Source organism: Diabrotica virgifera, chromosome 4, assembly GCF_917563875.1.
Source record: "Diabrotica virgifera virgifera chromosome 4, PGI_DIABVI_V3a".
Lineage (NCBI taxonomy): Eukaryota > Metazoa > Arthropoda > Insecta > Coleoptera > Chrysomelidae > Diabrotica > Diabrotica virgifera.
The window spans coordinates 35,635,596-35,653,966 of record NC_065446.1 but is presented as its reverse complement, the minus strand read 5'-3'; the positions used below and the strand labels follow the sequence as shown (position 1 = coordinate 35,653,966).

The 18,371-nt window shown below is 34.1% G+C and overlaps 1 protein-coding gene across 3 annotated transcripts in view; it reads right to left on the bottom strand.

The window, feature by feature from the left end:
• Positions 1–18,371, bottom strand: part of LOC126882986 (transcriptional repressor p66-alpha) — a 104,157-nt gene that overhangs the window by 62,088 nt on the left and 23,698 nt on the right. For all 3 annotated transcript variants that reach the window (XM_050648132.1, XM_050648133.1, XM_050648134.1), the window contains exon 2: positions 4,121–4,414. In XM_050648132.1, the coding sequence (XP_050504089.1) occupies positions 4,121–4,414 (294 nt within the window). The remainder of the gene's footprint in view (positions 1–4,120; positions 4,415–18,371) is intronic.

The window sequence follows — 18,371 nt, the reverse complement described above, 5'->3', positions numbered from 1 at the left end:
GAAAAGTACAACTTTGCTCCCTAAAATCAGGTCGGGAAAAGTATACTTTCGGTAGAGGTAGGTGGAAAAACTGTTTTCAACGCAGCTCAAAACATAACATCAATCCTAATGACGATTTAGCTATCACGAGAGACGAAGTCGAACAACTATTAAAATTAGCCAAAAATGGAAAAGCCCCTGGCCCAGATGACATTCAAGTTAAAAGTGCTATAGGTACTTACAGAAGAGCAAGTTTTATCTGAATAAATGTATCTATTTAATGGCAATAATTATAGATCAGGGAGAAGAAATAACAAAAATAGTTATGAATTGGATACCGGAAGGGGGAAAGGAGAGGAAGGTCCAACTCAGATGAATAAAGGAAGTCAAAAACGACTTAATCAGATCAAGAATGGATGGAGACGAAGGGATAGTAGCACAAGATAGAGTAAGATGAAAGAAAATATGTGAAACAATAAAAGAACATGGGGATTGACCTACCCTGATAAGAGAGGCCTGAAAGCTCCTTTTGAATAACCATTAAGAGTGTCATGCCACATACATACATATAGATTAGGGAGAATGTAAAATGATTGGTTGACGCTCGCTCCAAAAACTCTTCATGTATCGCAAATGTGAGGAGAAAATTTGATTCGCATAATCTGGTTTCAGAAATGGTTTTAAAACATGAAAAGTTCATAAAAAATGTGATATTAATGTTGCTAGATATATCCACTAAGAAGAAAAAAATTTAATATTTTGACCACTAGGTGCCCGAGATAAAAAAAATAACCGCATTGCTAAGAACATACGTCAGTGGTATGTGGTTAGCACCAGACCACTGTTCCGAGTTGCACCAGATAAAGAGATACACTCAGGTGTAAAAAATCGATCCACTGAAAATTTGGTCATTTTTGATGTCTCGAATTTACTAAACCTGTTGTCCGATTTAAGTTATTTTTTTACCATGTTATAGCCTTATTCATTAACAATATCGCTGTAATAATATTGTTGTTAGACAGATAAACTGTCATTGTATACCGGGTGTACGAACCAAACTGTGCTTTTTCTCGAAGTTCGCACCACCCTGTGGACTATTCTAGCATTTATAAAATACTGAAATTAAAACCCAACCTTCAGCCTCAGGTTTTCTCAACATTCTGTTTTTAGATTCATTCACTTATGTTGGATAATAAAAAAGTTAGGTACTTTAACAACTGGCCATGTTCGTCATCAGTACAGGGTGTTTCTAAATAAGTGCGACAAACTTTAAGGGGTAAATTTACATGAGAAAATAATGATATGCTTCTTTTCATGAGTATTTTTCAGTGCGTCACAAATGATAGAAAAAAAGGTAAGTCCGTGATAATATACATTTTAGTGATATGACATTTTAGTTAAATGTGACAGTTGTCAAATTTTATTTGCAATTTGGAAATCAATTGTGTTTATTGCATTTATAAAATGGTATCTTCTTTGATTTGTATAGTCTTTTAAATTGTTCAGATTATATTCGTAGATATATTATACAGTGATGAGCGCGCTAATAACCGGCAAAATAGCGCAAAAGATGGAAAACATAATACATTGCGAAACAAAGAGAGATGAAACTAGTGGAGATGGAAACGATCATTATAAACGTATAAATTAACATTACATTACATAGTTTCCCACCTTTAGACGTATCAGAGGAGTATGACAACTGTCATTGTGACAGTAGAATTTTATAAAATACTCCTGTCACAGACGTCTAAAGGTGGGAAACTATGTAATGTAATGTTAATTTATTATAATGTTTATAACGATAATTTCCACCTCCACTAGTTTCATCTCTTTTTATTCCGCAATGTATTATGTTTTCCATCTTTTGCGCTATTTTGCCGGTTATTAGCGCGCTCATCACTGTATAATACGCAAGAGTGAATTAAGAATTTTATATTCACCATTGGCGTGCATACGAGTAGTATGATCGGTCATAATAGGCGCCAATGGTGAATATTAAATTCTTAATAATTAAGAATTATTGTATGTCAAAAAATGTGCAATAACTACGTCTTAAAACCCACCAAATTTTATTTGCATATCTTAACTGGTTTTAAAGCAATACATAAATCGTCATTTTGTAAACAAAAATTGAACATCCCGTATCTCGGAAACGAAGCGTTTGCGGACATATGATTATAAAGCAAACTGTCATTATTTTCTCATGTAAAATTACCCCTCAAAGTTTGTCGCACTTATTTAGAAACACCCTGTACTGATGACGAACATGGCCAGTTGTTAAAGTACCTAACTTTTTTATTATCCTGTTGGAAAAACAGAATGTTAAAAAAAGCTGATGCTATAGTTGGGTTTTAATTTCAGTATTTTATAAATGCTAGAACAGTCCACATGGTGGTGCGAACTTTGAGAAAAAAAAACACAGTTTGGTTCGTACCCCCGGTATACAATGACAGTTTATCTGTCTAACAACAATATTATTACAGCGATATTGTTAATGAATAAGGCTATAACATGGTAAAAAAATCACTTAAATCGGACAACAGGTTTAGGAAATTCGAGACATCAAATATGACCAAATTTTCAGTGGATCGATTTTTTTTGCACCAGAGTGTATATTATACAGGGAGTTGAACTTATTACGATTTTCATATAAAATTGGTTATAACTTTGTAAATGTTGTTGTTCTACAACATAACAGTAAGTTGTTTCTATATTTTGTGGACTTGGAAAAAGCATTTGATCGGGCGCCACGTAACAAGATCTGGGAAATATTAAACCGTAGAAATGTGAAACTGAAGTTAATCCAAGCAATAAAGAGTATATATAAATGTACACGTAATAATGTAAGAACGAAAAATCGCTCATCTCTAGAATTCTACACAAGGACAGGTGTAAGACAAGGTGGCGTTCTGAGTCCTTTGTTATTCATCACTCTAATGGACGAAATTGCAAAAGAATGCAGTGGTAAGGTAAAAAGAACTAGGGTAGGGGTGTATAAACTTCAACAAGTTCACGTGTCAGAGTTGATATATGCCGATGACCTGGTAATTGTGGCAAAATCAGAAAAAGACTTGCAAGTGAATGTAAATGTTTGGAATGAAGCCTTTAAGAAATTTGGGATGAAAATAAATATTGAAAAAACAGAGGCTTTAGTAATATCGAAAACTCAAGAAAATATAAATGTAAAGCTGAATAATGAGACCATTACACAAGTAGAGGACTTTAAGTATTTAGGATCAACAATGAATGGACAAGGAAATATAGAACCAGAAATAAACAGCAGGGTAATGAGTGCAACAAAATTGTACTATGCGCTAAATAAAAGTTTTATTTGGAAGAAAGAAGTAAGCCTGAAAAAAAAAATGAAAGTGTTCCAAACTGTATACGAGCCGGTGCTACTCTACGGTAGTGAAACGTGGACAATGAATGACAACATCCGTAGTAAAATTCAAGCATGCGAAATGCGATATTTACGTGCGGTATCCGGGGTGACCAGACGTGATCGTATAAGAAATGAAGACATACGTGAAAGGTGCGGTATTGGAAGGACCTTAGACAGACTTGAAACGAAACAGTTATCGTGGTTCGGACATATGACGAGAATGGGTGAAGGTAGAACTGTAAAGAGGGTATGGAAAGCGGCATCCGACAACAAACGAAGAAGACGCAGGCCAGCAAGAACGTGGAACGCAGATATTGGAAAGGCTTGCGTAAAAAGGAATATTGGGTGGAGAGAAGCAGAAAGACTAGCTACTGACCGAAAGGCATGGAGACGTCTGATTTCTCCACTTACCTCAACACCGTAAGGTACAAGAGGACGGCTTAAGTAAGTAAGTAAAACTTTGTAAATGCATACCCAGTATAACATAGGTACCAAACCTTTATATTTTTGTAATGGAGAAGTTAAGAAGATTTCGAATATAAAATAAAATACAGGGTGTTCCATTAAAAAAAAATTTAAGTTTGGTCTGCCACTATGTTATCGAACACCGTAACATTCTAACTAATTTTGTAATGTGAAGCTCAAGGTTGGCTACAATTTTTGTTATTAACTTTTATCGCTATCTATTACTATAACGGATCTACGGAGCTTTACCCTACTAATCAATCACCCTGCATATCGCTATTGAACAGTTACCTTTGTTTAAGTTCGCCGGGGCTGTACTCCTTTACGGGTGCTAATGGCGGCATGTCTCCTTCACTAGAATCACTGCTGTACTCTAAATTTCCGTTGGTTCTTGGCTTTTCAAGTAAACCATTAATCAGGGCGTCAGGACTTTCCACGTACGACCGCGGCTCCGTCCGAGGTCTCAGAACCCTTCTGGTATTGATGAGAGGTAACGTCTGCTGAAGCACGGCGCTTTGAATATTGTTTGTTAAACTTAGTGGGTTGTAGATCGCAGGAACTGGAGGAGGAGTTAATAATCTGTTGCTAGAAGAAGATAAAGTATATTAATACAAACAATTCCTAAAGTACTTAACTTATTTATTATATTATTATATTATGAGGAACTAATTTTTAAGTTTTAGTTCAAAAGCTATATTTTCAAACAAATTTTTTTCGTTTATAAAGTATGGGCGAATGACAGCTGATATGTACATTTAAAACATTTTTGAAGATCACGTTTTGCCATTTGCCAACCATACTGAATATGACAGATTCGTGCTAATGCACGATAACGCATGTCCGAATGTCGCTAGAACAGTGAATATTTATCTTGATGAGATTCTTAAAAATTATATTCGGAAAAGAAACCCTACCCTGTGACATTGGAAGGGATAAAAATTGCAGCACAAAAAATTTCACTTCACGTGATAATTTTAAAATTTTCGATATTTTTGTCCATGAGTTTGGGTAAGTTACACCAAATCGACTAATTTCATCCCTAAATGTCGTGGTATAATTATGATCAATTTTTTTGTGACACCCCGTATATTTCGTTAAATTTAAATATAGAATATTTAAATGTGTAAGTTATTAAAAATTATAAATGCTGTTGGAAGTGCTTTCAAAGGAAATGTAATCAATGTTTTTATACTCTTATCATATTAATTTTTAAAGATTGATAATGAAACATCTGAAAGTTTTGTGTATGCTATATTATTTATTATTCCATTCCTAATCATTGATAAGTATGTTTGTTTAAGCATATTTAAATAACTTATTTCTTTTAAAGGTATAGATGTGGCTATGACTTTATCAGATGTATAGATATAGATGATAAAGTAAATAAAATGGATATTTTACAAGAATCTATTGAACCGGTAACCAATTCTCTATACTCTATACTAATTTTAACATAGTTACTTATTATTCAGCCCCCGTACTTCCCCCTAAACCCCTGATAAAACGGAAAACATCGAGTTACTAAGAATCTGTATCCCGTAGAAAAATGTTTCAAACAAGAAATATAGATGTTACAGGACAAACCCGATTTCAGGACAAACTAGTTTGGCCTAGGCCAAACTAGTTTATCCTAAGCGCGTTAGGATAAACTAGTATGGCCTAGACCAAACTAGTTTGTCCTATCGGGCGTAGGCCGAACTAGTTTATCCTAGGCCAAAACTAGTTTATCCTGATATAAAGACGCACACTTCAGGCCAAACTAGTTTATCACTCACACTTCAGGATAAACTAGTACGGCCCAGTCTAAACCAATTTAGCAGAGTCGAATTTCCGAATTCGAGGGAATTCCCAAATCATGTCCCAACAGGGATGGCAAAAAAATTATACATGGATATATTGTATCATATGATACATCGAATGAAGATATACATGCTCTAAATCAATATATTCTTGTAATTAAATAATATAAAAAATAATAAATAAAAGGATGAGGTTTTCTCCAAAAATTAAAAGAAAAGATACACTTAAGGGTCGTTTAAACACAGCGATAAATCAAACAACTTATCAAGGTTAATCGAGTTGTTGCAACTTATCATTGTGTGTAAACGGTGCATCGCACAACTTATCAAAGTTGGAGTTGGGTTGAAGGTGGTATCGCATTGAATCGCAGCGTCTAAACAGCGTTTCAACTTCTCATCACAACTAGTTGCTGTGACTTATCGGTGTGTTTAAACGACGCTTTACGAATAAAATCGAGTACGAATTAATATTGTTTTCACCAAATTTGAAAAAATGTGTGAAAACGTTGAATTATCCACGTCCGTCTGTCTGTCTGTCCGTGAACTCAACTCCTCCGTCATTATACTAGGTAGAATGACAAATGAGGTGTCAAATGAAAGCTTATAATCCAAGGATGGTACTAAAGGTCAGAAATTTGACCTAGGCTGTCTGTCCGACCGGCCGCGAATATAACTCAATATTGTTTGTTTGTTACGAATAATTACAATTTTAATAAAAATGATTATTTTTCCAAGAACAAAGTATTTTATTCAAAATAAAAATGTATACCATTTTTATTCATTCAGTTGCGGTGCGAAACCAAAACTGTCTTAATTTTTACTCAGATCAGAGAGTGCAGCCAGCACTCTTATCGACGATTTCACCTCTTTTTAGAGGTTCATTAGAGACTGCATAGGCTGCTTTTCTCTGGCCCAGGTAAAAATTTTCGACATATCCATCTCCCACCGCAACTGACGAGATGGTAGTAGGTGCCTAGCGGCATCTGCTAAATAAAAGACTAAGTTTTTCAACCTAATAAAAATATTTGTAAATTAAATATTTTTAAAAGATTTTTAATTGAAAAACTTTATTGGCCCATTTCCTGGTGACAACCTCCAAGGCTTCTACAATATGCAAGCCAAATGGATGCTGCAACTTTACCACCCTGCAGACGGGGGTTGTGAATTGCATAGTGTAGAATTCCTTCCCTTTAGTCTTCACTGCAGCATCCATTTGGCTTGCATATTGTAGAAGCCTTGGAGGTTGTCACCAGGAAATGGGCCAATAAAGTTTTTCAATTAAAAATCTTTTAAAAATATTTAATTTACAAATATTTTTATTAGGTTGAAAAACTTAGTCTTTTATTTAGCAGATGCCGCTAGGCACCTACTACCATCTCGTCAGTTGCGGTGGGAGATGGATATGTCGAAAATTTTTACCTGGGCCAGAGAAAAGCAGCCTATGCAGTCTCTGATGAACCTCTAACAAGAGGTGAAATCGTCGATAAGAGTGCTGGCTGCACTCTCTGATCTGAGTAAAAATTAAGACAGTTTTGGTTTCGCACCGCAACTGAATGAATAAAAATGGTATACATTTTTATTTTTATATTAGTATTACTCCTATAGAGTAACTAGGTCCATTTTCCGTTGGAACTTTACCACGCTGCAGACGGGGGTTGTGAATTGCATAGTGTAGAATTCCTTCCCTTTAGTCTTCACTGCATCATCCATTTGGCTTGCATATTGTAGAAGCCTTGGAGATTGTCACCAGGAAATGGGCCAATAAAGTTTTTCAATTAAAAATCTTTTAAAAATATTTAATTTACAAATATTTTTATTAGGTTGAAAAACTTAGTCTTTTATTTTATTCAATTTATTATTTATTTAAGCCGTACTAGTTCGCTGAATTCCTTTCTTCTTCTTGGCTTTTTCCCATTATGAGCTTGCAGTTTTCGTCTTCCATAGCACTCTATTCTCCCAGTCGCTCGCCATCTCTGAGGTCTCTATCTATCATAGCATTTCCTATGTGAGTTTTCCATCTCACAGCAGGTCTTCCTCCACGCGGGTCCCAGTCCACTAATCTTTTCGGCCACTTGTGCTCCGGCATTCTTTGTTCATGCCCGTACCATTTCAGCGCTCTACTTTTACTACCACAACTTTTTTGTAATTGAACATTCTACTTCTATTCTGTTTCATATTTCCTCCGTCCTTATTCTATCCTACCTGGTGATTTGTAGACACCTCATAAACTCAAATTCAACTGTTCGTATTTTATTTCGTATTATTGTTGTCACTGGCCATTCTCCCGCTCTTGTAGGGTAATATTCAGCACTATGCCCTGAAAAATCATTTTTTGTTTTCTTTAGTTAGAGTGTTCTTCCATATCACTCCATGGAGTGCTTTCGTGGCTTGTTTTCCCCGTACTATTTTCATTTCTATATCTTTTATACAAGTCCCATCTCGGTTTATCATTTACCCTAAATACGTAAAAGTCTTATAACTCTTAATAGTGTATTCTAAAGTTACGTTTAAATCAACAACCAATCTGTAATCAATTACTTTCGACTAGACTAAACTAGTTTATCCTGATATAAAAACATACACTTCAAGATAAACTAGTTTGGCCTAGGACAAACTAGTTTGGCCTACGCGCGATAGAACAAACTAGTTTGGCCTAGGCCATACTAGTTTATCCTAACGCGGTTAGGACAAACTAGTTTGGCCTAGGCCAAACTAGTTCGTCCTGAAATCGGGTTTGGCCGGTAACATAGATATATAATAGAGACTATTTCACTCATCTTAAAATTTTCACATAATCTGACCAATCACAAACCAAAGACAGCTTGTGTTATCGCGAAAACACCAACTGTCTTTCAATTCTGATTGGTCTATCAGCTTCGTGTTTTCAACGACGTAACCATGGATACCGATCGCAAAGCAAAGTTTGACGTTTGCCAAAAAAATTATTGTAGCTGTATACGTCAAAATGAGTCGTTTCGTTGGTACTTCAAACAAGTTATAAACCAAAACATTGAAGAAAATATACCGAGTAACACAAGAAAATCTAAATCTTATATATGGAGACAATTTATGATGTTCTGTGTGGATCGCAACTACAAATTAGATGCAGAAAATAACAACGAAAGACTAGCATTCATTCTAAAAGACTGGGCCTTCAACTATTTATTGTTATAGGTAAAAAATAATTATAACAAATTATTTATAGTTATAATAAATATTTCATGATTATGACTAATTGTGAATTATTCAAAAAATGGGTAGATTTGGGTTACCTAGATCAAATGTATTATTATTAAATTCCTTCCTCTCATTCTACTGAATTTTTGACCTATCACTTTGTTCGTGAAATAGTCTAATAAAATACCACTCGTGATTTAATTTATCTTATAAGTCTGTCTTTTATTTCTAAACTCAACTGAGTTGCTTAAAGAAAACACCACTCGTCCTACGGACTCGTGGTGTTTTCAAGCAACTCAGTTTCGTTTAGAAGTAAATCGACAGACTTATCGCGAAAATTGAATCACTAGTGGTATTACTATTGATTATTTCATTCATAGGAGATTCTGACCAATAGAAAGCTACAGAAATCTGAATTAAATCGATAATTTTTGATAATCTCCCGTCGTTAAGTATATTACGTCAGATGCCCTTCGTTGCTACGAAAAAATACATTCAGTGACATGACAATTAATGTTTTAAAAATTATAAAAGTGATGACTTTCAATCGTCAAATATTTATAAAAACTGTGTGTTTAATGGTACTTACATAAATAAATTACAATAAAATTTTGGTTTTGAACAGTTTTATTCATGAAATAATCGCAACAAATTGCACTCGACCTCTGAAATTAATATAGAATTTTTGCTCTCGTGACACTTTGACATAATTTCACTCGCCTTCGGCTCGTGAAATTAAAACTGTCAAAGTGTCACTCGGGAAAAATTCAATAATTTCAGAGCTCTTGTGCAATTACTACTGATAATTTTGAACAATGGAAGCTATGTACGGCGATGCTCCCGTTTGGCGGAGCTAGTGTAGTTGAGGGTCAACACATTTTGACAGTTCTTTAAGCTTGTATGGTATTCTTGTTGTAATTATTGCGATTTAATAAATTATGGCAGAAAAAATACGAATCTTGAACTGTTTGCGAGTTGAAAAACGAATTGAAGATTTTCAGTCTGGGCAAATTATCGGAGAATAGACCATTTTTGGGAAAAGTTATTTACCAGCAATTTTATTGCTGGAATCGAACCTTATGATTGTATATATTAATAATATAGGTATGCAAAGTCCGCAGATAGTGTGCTACTATTTTTATAAACAAAATGACGCCCGAAAATAGTGTTTTTTTTTCAATTTTTGCTCTATACCTCCAAAGATTTTAACTTTACACCAAAAACGTCCAAATAAAAATTCATCGTAATTAAATTCTGCATAGAGACGTGTTTTTCCAGATTTACTTCGGCGAAAATTTTTCCCGGAAAATGCGGGTTTTTCCAACAAAATCTTTAATTTTCAACTAAAATTTTAGATAAGTAATTGTTTATCAATAATTAAATAATTTGGTAATATAAAAGCTCTTTTCGTGTAGATTATAACTCCAGAAGCCGATGGAAATTGAATGAACAGTTTAGCAACAATTGAATTATTAAATAAAAATTTACGGTCGCTATAATAACCACAATAATTACGAAACAAAATAACTATGATTTTTGTATAAAAAGACACTGTACCTATGGTTCATTCCACCAACATACGACTGTTTTGGATTATCGCGACAACGAATATTTCAGTGTGCAACATAAGAAGTACGAAAGTAAATGGCTCTAACAATTATTCCCATAAACAGCAATGTAATTTGAAATTTATTTTCGTTCTTCATATTTTGCACAATAAAATATTCGTTGTACAAATAATCCAACAGAGTCGTATATTCGTGGAATAGGGTATATCTAATGTACTTTACAGAATTAAAATTGGACTATTTAAGCGGCCTCTGGAATATTTTAAAATTATAAACAATTTTTTGGCTTATAAACAAATAGAATATCTCGGGAAATAGTAAATTAAATTAAATCATGAAAACGGTATTGGAAAAAAAGCGACAGGACGCTTCTTTTAAAAGAAAAAACGTTTAATTGTGATAAGTGGTTCCTGAGATACAACCGGTCAAAGTTGACCGGCATTTACGGCAAAGATATAAACAATCGGATCATAATAATTTTCGAACCATCACCTTTTTATTTCGATCCTCTTTCTCCACACCAATTTTCATATCTTTAAAATACTGATAACATACATTATTATAATAAAAACTATCGATATTACGACTGAAAATGGCCAAAAATAGCAAAATTCCAATCAAAAATTAAGTTGGAGAAAATGTAATCTCAAAGTTCAAAATCGGTATACGTTAAAAAAATGCATTTTCTCTGCTTCCCATGGAGCAATTTTCTTCATTCTTTTTTTTTTTGCTCCCAAGTAACTCGAGTAGAGCCATCTAACTAACGCATTATTAAATGTCAAAGTTGCTTTTGTTTTGTTATAATAAATTAATTTATATATTTATAACAAAATTTTTAATTTGTTTAAATAAAGATTGTTTAAATAATTATACAGTTTTCAAATGAGAATATTTGTGTTTTTAACGTTAAAAGGTACACTTGTAGTAAGTTTATCTAAAAAAGTCTACAACGAGAAAAATATGTATAAGTTTAATATATAGTTTTCTTTTCTTATAAATAAATTAATCTATTATAACAAAACAAAAGCAAGTTTGACATTTAATAATGCGTTAGTTAGATGGATCTACTTGAGTTACTTGGGAACAAAAAAAGAAGTATACCGATGTTAAACTTTGAGATTAGATTTTCTCCAACCTAATTTTTGATTGGAATTTTGGTATTTTTGGAATTTTCACTCATAATATCGATAGTTTTTATTATAATAATATATTTCTGTTATGAGTAATTTAAAGATATGAAAATTGGTGTGGAGAAAGAGGACCGAAATAAAAAGGTGATGTTTCGAAAATTATGAACTTACTGTTCATATCTTTGCCGTAAATGCCGGTCAACTTTGACCGGTTGTAGCTCAGGAACCACTCATCACAATTAAACGTTTTTTCTTTTAAAAGAAGCGTCCTGTCGCTTTTTTTCCAATACCGTTTTCATGATTTAATTTAATTGAATATTTCCCGAGCTATTCTATTTGTTTATAAGCAAAAAAAATTGTTTATAATTTTAAAATATTCCTGAAGCCACCTAGATAGTCCAATTTCAATTCTGTAAAGTAAATTAGATAGGTACAGTGTCTCTTTATACAAAAATCATAGTTATTCTTATGTATCATAATTATTGTGGTTATTATCGCTACCGTAAAGTTTTAATTAACAATGCAATTGTTGCTAAACTGTTCATTAAATTCGCGGTGTGCAAGTACTTGGAAAGGGAAACGAGAAACGACCCTGCGCGAGTCGCGGAGAAATATTGCAACTATCTTAAATAATTCATATTGTCAATTGAAATTGTCAAATTGACGTATATTTCATACCTTCTGTCAATGAAGCAGAAAAATTATATATTGCTCCACAATATTGATATGATATGCAATTATTATATAAAGGTAAATTTAATTAATTGTATTTTGCTTGCAGTACTGCATTTTAATAACTAATTTTATTTACTACATACAATTGTTGATGTTTTCATAACATAACCTGAATCTTATTTTTTCTTCTTATTATTTTTTTTGGACTATGGCCTTGACAATTATCCAGTAACCAGGACTAATATAATTGGCCAATATAATTAAAAGTGCGAATAATAGTACAGAGCGTAGAAATAGGGGTCGCTTTGTCGAACTTGCACGGTCCCAATACCAAATTATTTAATTATTGATAAACAATTACTTATCTAAAATTTTAGTTGAAAATTAAAGATTTTGTTGGAAAAACCCGCATTTTTCGGGGAAAATTTTCCTCCAAGTATATCGGGAAAAACACGTCTTTATGCAGAATTTAATTACGATGAATTTTTATTTGGGTGTTTTTGGTGTAAAGTTAAAATCTTTGGAGTTATACAGCAAAAATTGAAAAAAACACGATTTTCGGGCGACATTTTGTTTATAAAAAAAGTAGCACACTATCTGCGGACTTTGCATACCTATATTATTAATATATAGAATCATAAGATTCGATTCCAGCACTAAAATTGCTGGTAAATAACTTTTCCTTGTATTTTGCTAATTAGCCCAGAGTATTTTTGGTTGATCTATTTTCACTTCAGTGCAATCTGTAATAACTGTAGTAGTAGGTACATTTGAACGTAACATTTTGTTCAGCAATAATCCGATAATAGCAACAGCAATAATCTGATATCCAGATGCAAGTTCTCTAAACTGACAGTAAAGAAAGTTGATCCATGTAATAAATATACGGCTCATTCCTCACTTATATCAAATTTAAATGCAAGTTCTTTATTTATCATATTGCGCCTTAACAAGAGTAAGTAGAAACTCATTCGTCGGAGTTAAGACCCGAACACTCAATTTAGATCCAGTTGTATAATACAAGAGATGGTTCACTGCGGGGCCTAAGATATTAAAAACAAGACAAAAATGTTCAAAGCTATCAAATCCAGTATAAAATGTCTTCTTCTTCTGGTTCCTATCCGTTTCTGATGTTGGAAATCATATTGGCAATCATAACCTTGCTTGCTGCGGTTATGTTTGCTGCTTGCAAGGTGGCTAGCAGGTCTATTTAATAGAATTATGAAAGTTGGACAAATGCCAGACGAATGGAGAAGCAGTATACTGGTACCTGTTTACAAAAACAAGGGAGATATACAACAATGTACAAACTACAGGGCTATAAAACTGCTTAGCCACACCATGAAAATATGGGAAAGAGTAATTGATAGACGGATACGTGAAGATACCGAAATATCCGAGAATCAATTTGGCTTTATGCAGGGCAGATCAACAACAGATGCAATTTTCATTATAAGGCAGTTGATGGAAAAATACAGGAGTAAAGAAACAAACGCTCATATGGTGTTCATTGATCTTGAGAAAGCATATGATAGAGTTCCTCTAGAGATTCTGTGGTGGGCACTCAATAAGAAAGAAGTCCCTGGTGAATATGTAAAGATTGTGAGGGATATGTATGAGGGTGTATGAGGGAATAACGACTAGTGTTAGGACAGGTGTGGGAGAGACTGATAAATTTCATGTGAAAGTAGGATAGCACCAAGGCTCTGTGCTTAGTCCGTATTTATTCTCATTAGTTTTGGACCAGATAACAGCGAAACTACAGGGTAACATTCCATGGTGCTTAATGTATGCTGATGATGTCGTGTTAGTAGGAAATAGTGAAAGAGACTTAGGACAAAAACTGGAACAGTGGAGGCAAGCTCTGGAGGAAAAAGGTTTAAAACTTAGTAGGACAAAGACAGAGTATTTGGAATGATCATTTAAAGATGGAGATGGAGTTACTACAAATAAAATGGTATCTTTGGATGGTAAACTGATTGTGAAAAGCAATAGTTTTTTAAGTACCTGGGATCGGTATTACAGAGTAATGCAGAAATAGATGGAGATGCATGCAGTAAATTAGGGCTGGATGGATGAAGTGGAAATAAGCGAGTGGTGTGTTGTGTGACAGAAAAATTCCAATGAAGCTGAAGGGAAAATTCTATAAAACAGCCATAAGACCGGCTATGATGTACGGAACTGAATGTTGGGCAGTGAAAAAGAAAGAGGAACAACGAATGCATGTGGCGGAAATGAGAATGCTTAGATGGATGAGTGGAGTGACAAAGAGGGATAAAATTAGAAATGAGTATATTAAGGGAAGTCTAGGTGTGGCACCAATTGATGCCAAAATGAGAGAGCATAGGTTAAGATGGTTTGGTCATGTTCAACGTCGAGACGTTAATCACCCAATACGAAGAATAGCTGAAGTGCAGATTCCTGGAAGGAGTAGGAGAGGAAGACCAAAGAAGACCTGGGGGGAGACGATAAGGCAGGACATGTTGGTAAAGGGGATTGACATTGATATGACCCAAGATAGAATTGTGTGGAGAAATGCAATTAGGGAAGCCGATCCCGCATAGGGATAAGGCAATCTGGACTGTAGCAGGGATTAACGGTGCTGATTTCTCATAATGTGTCCCAGATGCTGCAATTTTATCCGTTTGATGGTAAACACAATCTCCGGTTCCTTCTTCATTCTTCTGTATAAAATTTTTAAGTCCTTCCAATTTAGACCCACATTTCTAGTTCTCAATTCAAAATGAGTTTAGCAATGAGCTAGTCATAGTTGTTGATGTATCACCTTTATGTATATACTCTGGGCTAATTAGCACAATGCAAGGAAACGTTATTTAGCAGCAATTTTATTGCTGGAATCGAATCTTATGATTGTATATATTAATAATATAGGTATGCAATCTCTGTCGCAATCTTCACTCATTTTTAGATAGCAGTGTACAGTCTAGACATTATATGTCTATGTACGGTGACCATATGTACTTATTTAAGTAGGACAGTACTTATTTTTAAATAGTGTCCTAATGTACTTAAAAACATTTCTAAGGACACGCGAATGTACTTATTTTTTCTAAAAAATGAATATTTTTATCTTTTACTACTTATAAACAAATTTCTTTGTATACTGTTCCAGGTATTGCAGCTTTTATGTCTTGATCCATTCATTTCCATTCTTTTGTTGACTCTTCTCATGACTTCGTTGTTTGTTACAGGCTAGGCCCATGCTATCTTCAGGTACCTTGACCCACAGTTCAAATGCTTCCAACTTTTTAGTAGTCGACGCGTTAATTGACCATGCTTCTATCCCGTAAAGCAGAGTCGAGAAAATATAACACCTTGCCAGCCTAACCTTGCCAGTCTTAATTATTTCAGTTCTCTTGCACAAACTACCTTTCTCATTTTATTGAAGTTGGTTCTTGCCTTCTCTATTCGAACTTTAATTTCTTTGGAGTAATCGTTTGTGTGATTAATTATTGTGCCAAGATAGTTGTAGTTTTCAACTTGTTCTACAGTCAGGCTTTTATCATTATTTTGGTTTTTTGAATCCCCATAAATTTAGTTTTCTTGATGTTTACTGATAATCCATATTGTTCACCATACTCGACTATCTTGTTCATTAGCTTTTGGAGGTCTTGGAGGTTGTCCGCTATTATGATAGTGTAGTCCGCATATCTAATGTTGTTAATTGGCGTTCCATTTAGGTACCTTTATTCCTGCTGTTTCTCCCTCAAGAACTTTTTTCATAATTTCTTCAGAGTATGCATTTAATAGTAGTAGTGACAATACACACCCCTGTCGCACTCCTCTTTTAATTTTGAACTATTCTGATGTGTGTTCGTTAATGCGTATGTGTGCCTGCTGTTTATAATATAGATTTGTTATAATTCAAAGGTCATTGTATTGTAATTGTTTTGCTTTGAGGACGTCCATTAGCTCTTTGTGGCGGACTTTATCGAAAGCCTTGTTGTAATCTATGAAACAGACGTACATATCCTGGTTCACATCCAAGCATCTCTGGATTAGTAGTGTAAATCCAAAGTGGGTTTCTTCAATATTCATATCAAGTGTTTGGTAAATGCGTTTATGAATGATCTTTAAAAACATTTTTTTAAGTGTGTGAGACATCAGGCTTATGGTGCGGTGGTCGTACACAAAACTTCACTGCACAAGTGAAACATTTTTACACAAAATGTATAATCTACCTAGAAAACTGGAGTACAAATTTTCATGAATTTAAACTATTCAAAAGCATAGATCTAAAGTGGGCTCCACACTCTCGGCGAAGTTACTTCGCCAAAGTTGACCGAAGTCCGAAGTACCCTCTCTACACACTCGTTCTACTTCGCGAGGAAGTGCGATATCGACAAAGAGCGGTGCGATACCGACAAAGATCCCTTTGACCAGACCGACAGAAAATGGAAGTAGAACGAAGTGAGGCAAAGTTACACAAGGTGGCCGTCTACACTTTCGTACTTGTTGAACCTCGATCTACTTCGGCGGGAGTGTGGAGCTTGCATAAGAAGTGAAATAACATAAAACAATGTTTGTTATTCTCTCGAAGCTTTTAAATTGTATATCAAGGCAACCATGTTAAACGAAGATCAACTCTTTGACGAACTGGGAATTTTGAAAGACGTGGCTACAAGTGAAAAAATTGCTGAGTGGAACAGAAAAGAAAACAATAGTCAGGATCGATGGCTTAAAGTTTTTAAGTGTGTAGATCAATTATTAAAACTGAAAAACTTACAAATATTATGCGAATTTATTTTTTGTCTTCCGAGTACTAGTGCGGCTATCGAGTGTTTATTTTCTGTAATAAATAATTATTATTGGACGTCGGAAAAGTCACAAATGTCCATATCCACTCTCAAGGCAGCGATTCTGGTGTACCCAAATTTTGATGAGACTTGTAAGAAATGTTTCATTTACTTCAGTCGAAGCCGGACCTTCTTAAATTAATTTTAAGTTCAGAAGAATATGAATGATGCAAAAAACCGGAAGAAGATGAGGCTGTTCCAGGTCTCTCATCTAAAAACTCTTAATTACAGGCTTGTAACTTTTTCAAAGTGTTATATTTAGTTTAATTGATATAATTTTTTATGTTTAGGTACATATTATGTAGTTTATTTATTTTTAATTCCAAAAAGTTATATTTGTCCAATAACAAGATACATTTTGCGTTTTTAATACATTTTTGTTTTTGTTTGTACTTTTTTTTCTTTAAAAAGATATGGTCACCGTATGTCTATGGCTCTATCTACTGAAATATTTTTAAGGTTATGATATTACAGTTTTTTGAGGAAAAAGATAATGCATAATGCAGTTTGTTAATGAGATAAAAACCAAAATGAAATTTTTTGACTTAATACATTTTTGAATGGGATGTGCGATATATAGGGTTGGAAACTGAGTAGGCATAGTGATGTAAGAAGAGAATATTCTCGGCCAGAATACTCTCGTTCTCGAGAATATTCTCTTGAGAGTCGCTTCGTCCTTGGAAAAAGGAAAATGTGGATACAGCTTTTCTAAGTAAACGCGAAACAATGAGTAATTTAACTATGGAAATAATGCTAGACAATTATTTGTTTAAGAATTTTTCAAGAATGTCAAAAAGTGATTTCGAACTATTGATAAATATGATAGGGCCAAGAATAGAGAAGAAAGATCAAACATGAGAAACGCAATACCAATCTCAACAAGATTAGCAATAATTGTTATTTATACACTAACAGTTTTAGTTTCAGAAGTATGCCAAGTTCCACAACTCTGGACGTAGATGTATTGCATTAATAAACCTTATTGTGATTTCATTTGACCACATATTCATCTTTTCTTTGTATATTTTGACAAGACCAAATTAAATTTTAACAGAGTACAGGAAATAAAGAGCAACATGCAAAATTTTCCACAGCAGTTCGACTTTATCGGCAACACATCAGGCACTGCAATAGTGCCAGTAAGATTTCGGCCACATGGTTCAGCCAAACGGCGATATTTTCATTAGATGGCTATAAATACCAGAAACATACCAAATATATATTTTCGGCAACATATTGCTTCAAAAACTAGCCCGTCTAAATGCCCCTTTAGACGTAGACCAATCCATGACTGAGCTGACGACTCATGAAAAATAAAATCCCACAACTTCTCATCAATACACTGAAATGCAGAATGTAGATGACCAGGATGAGCT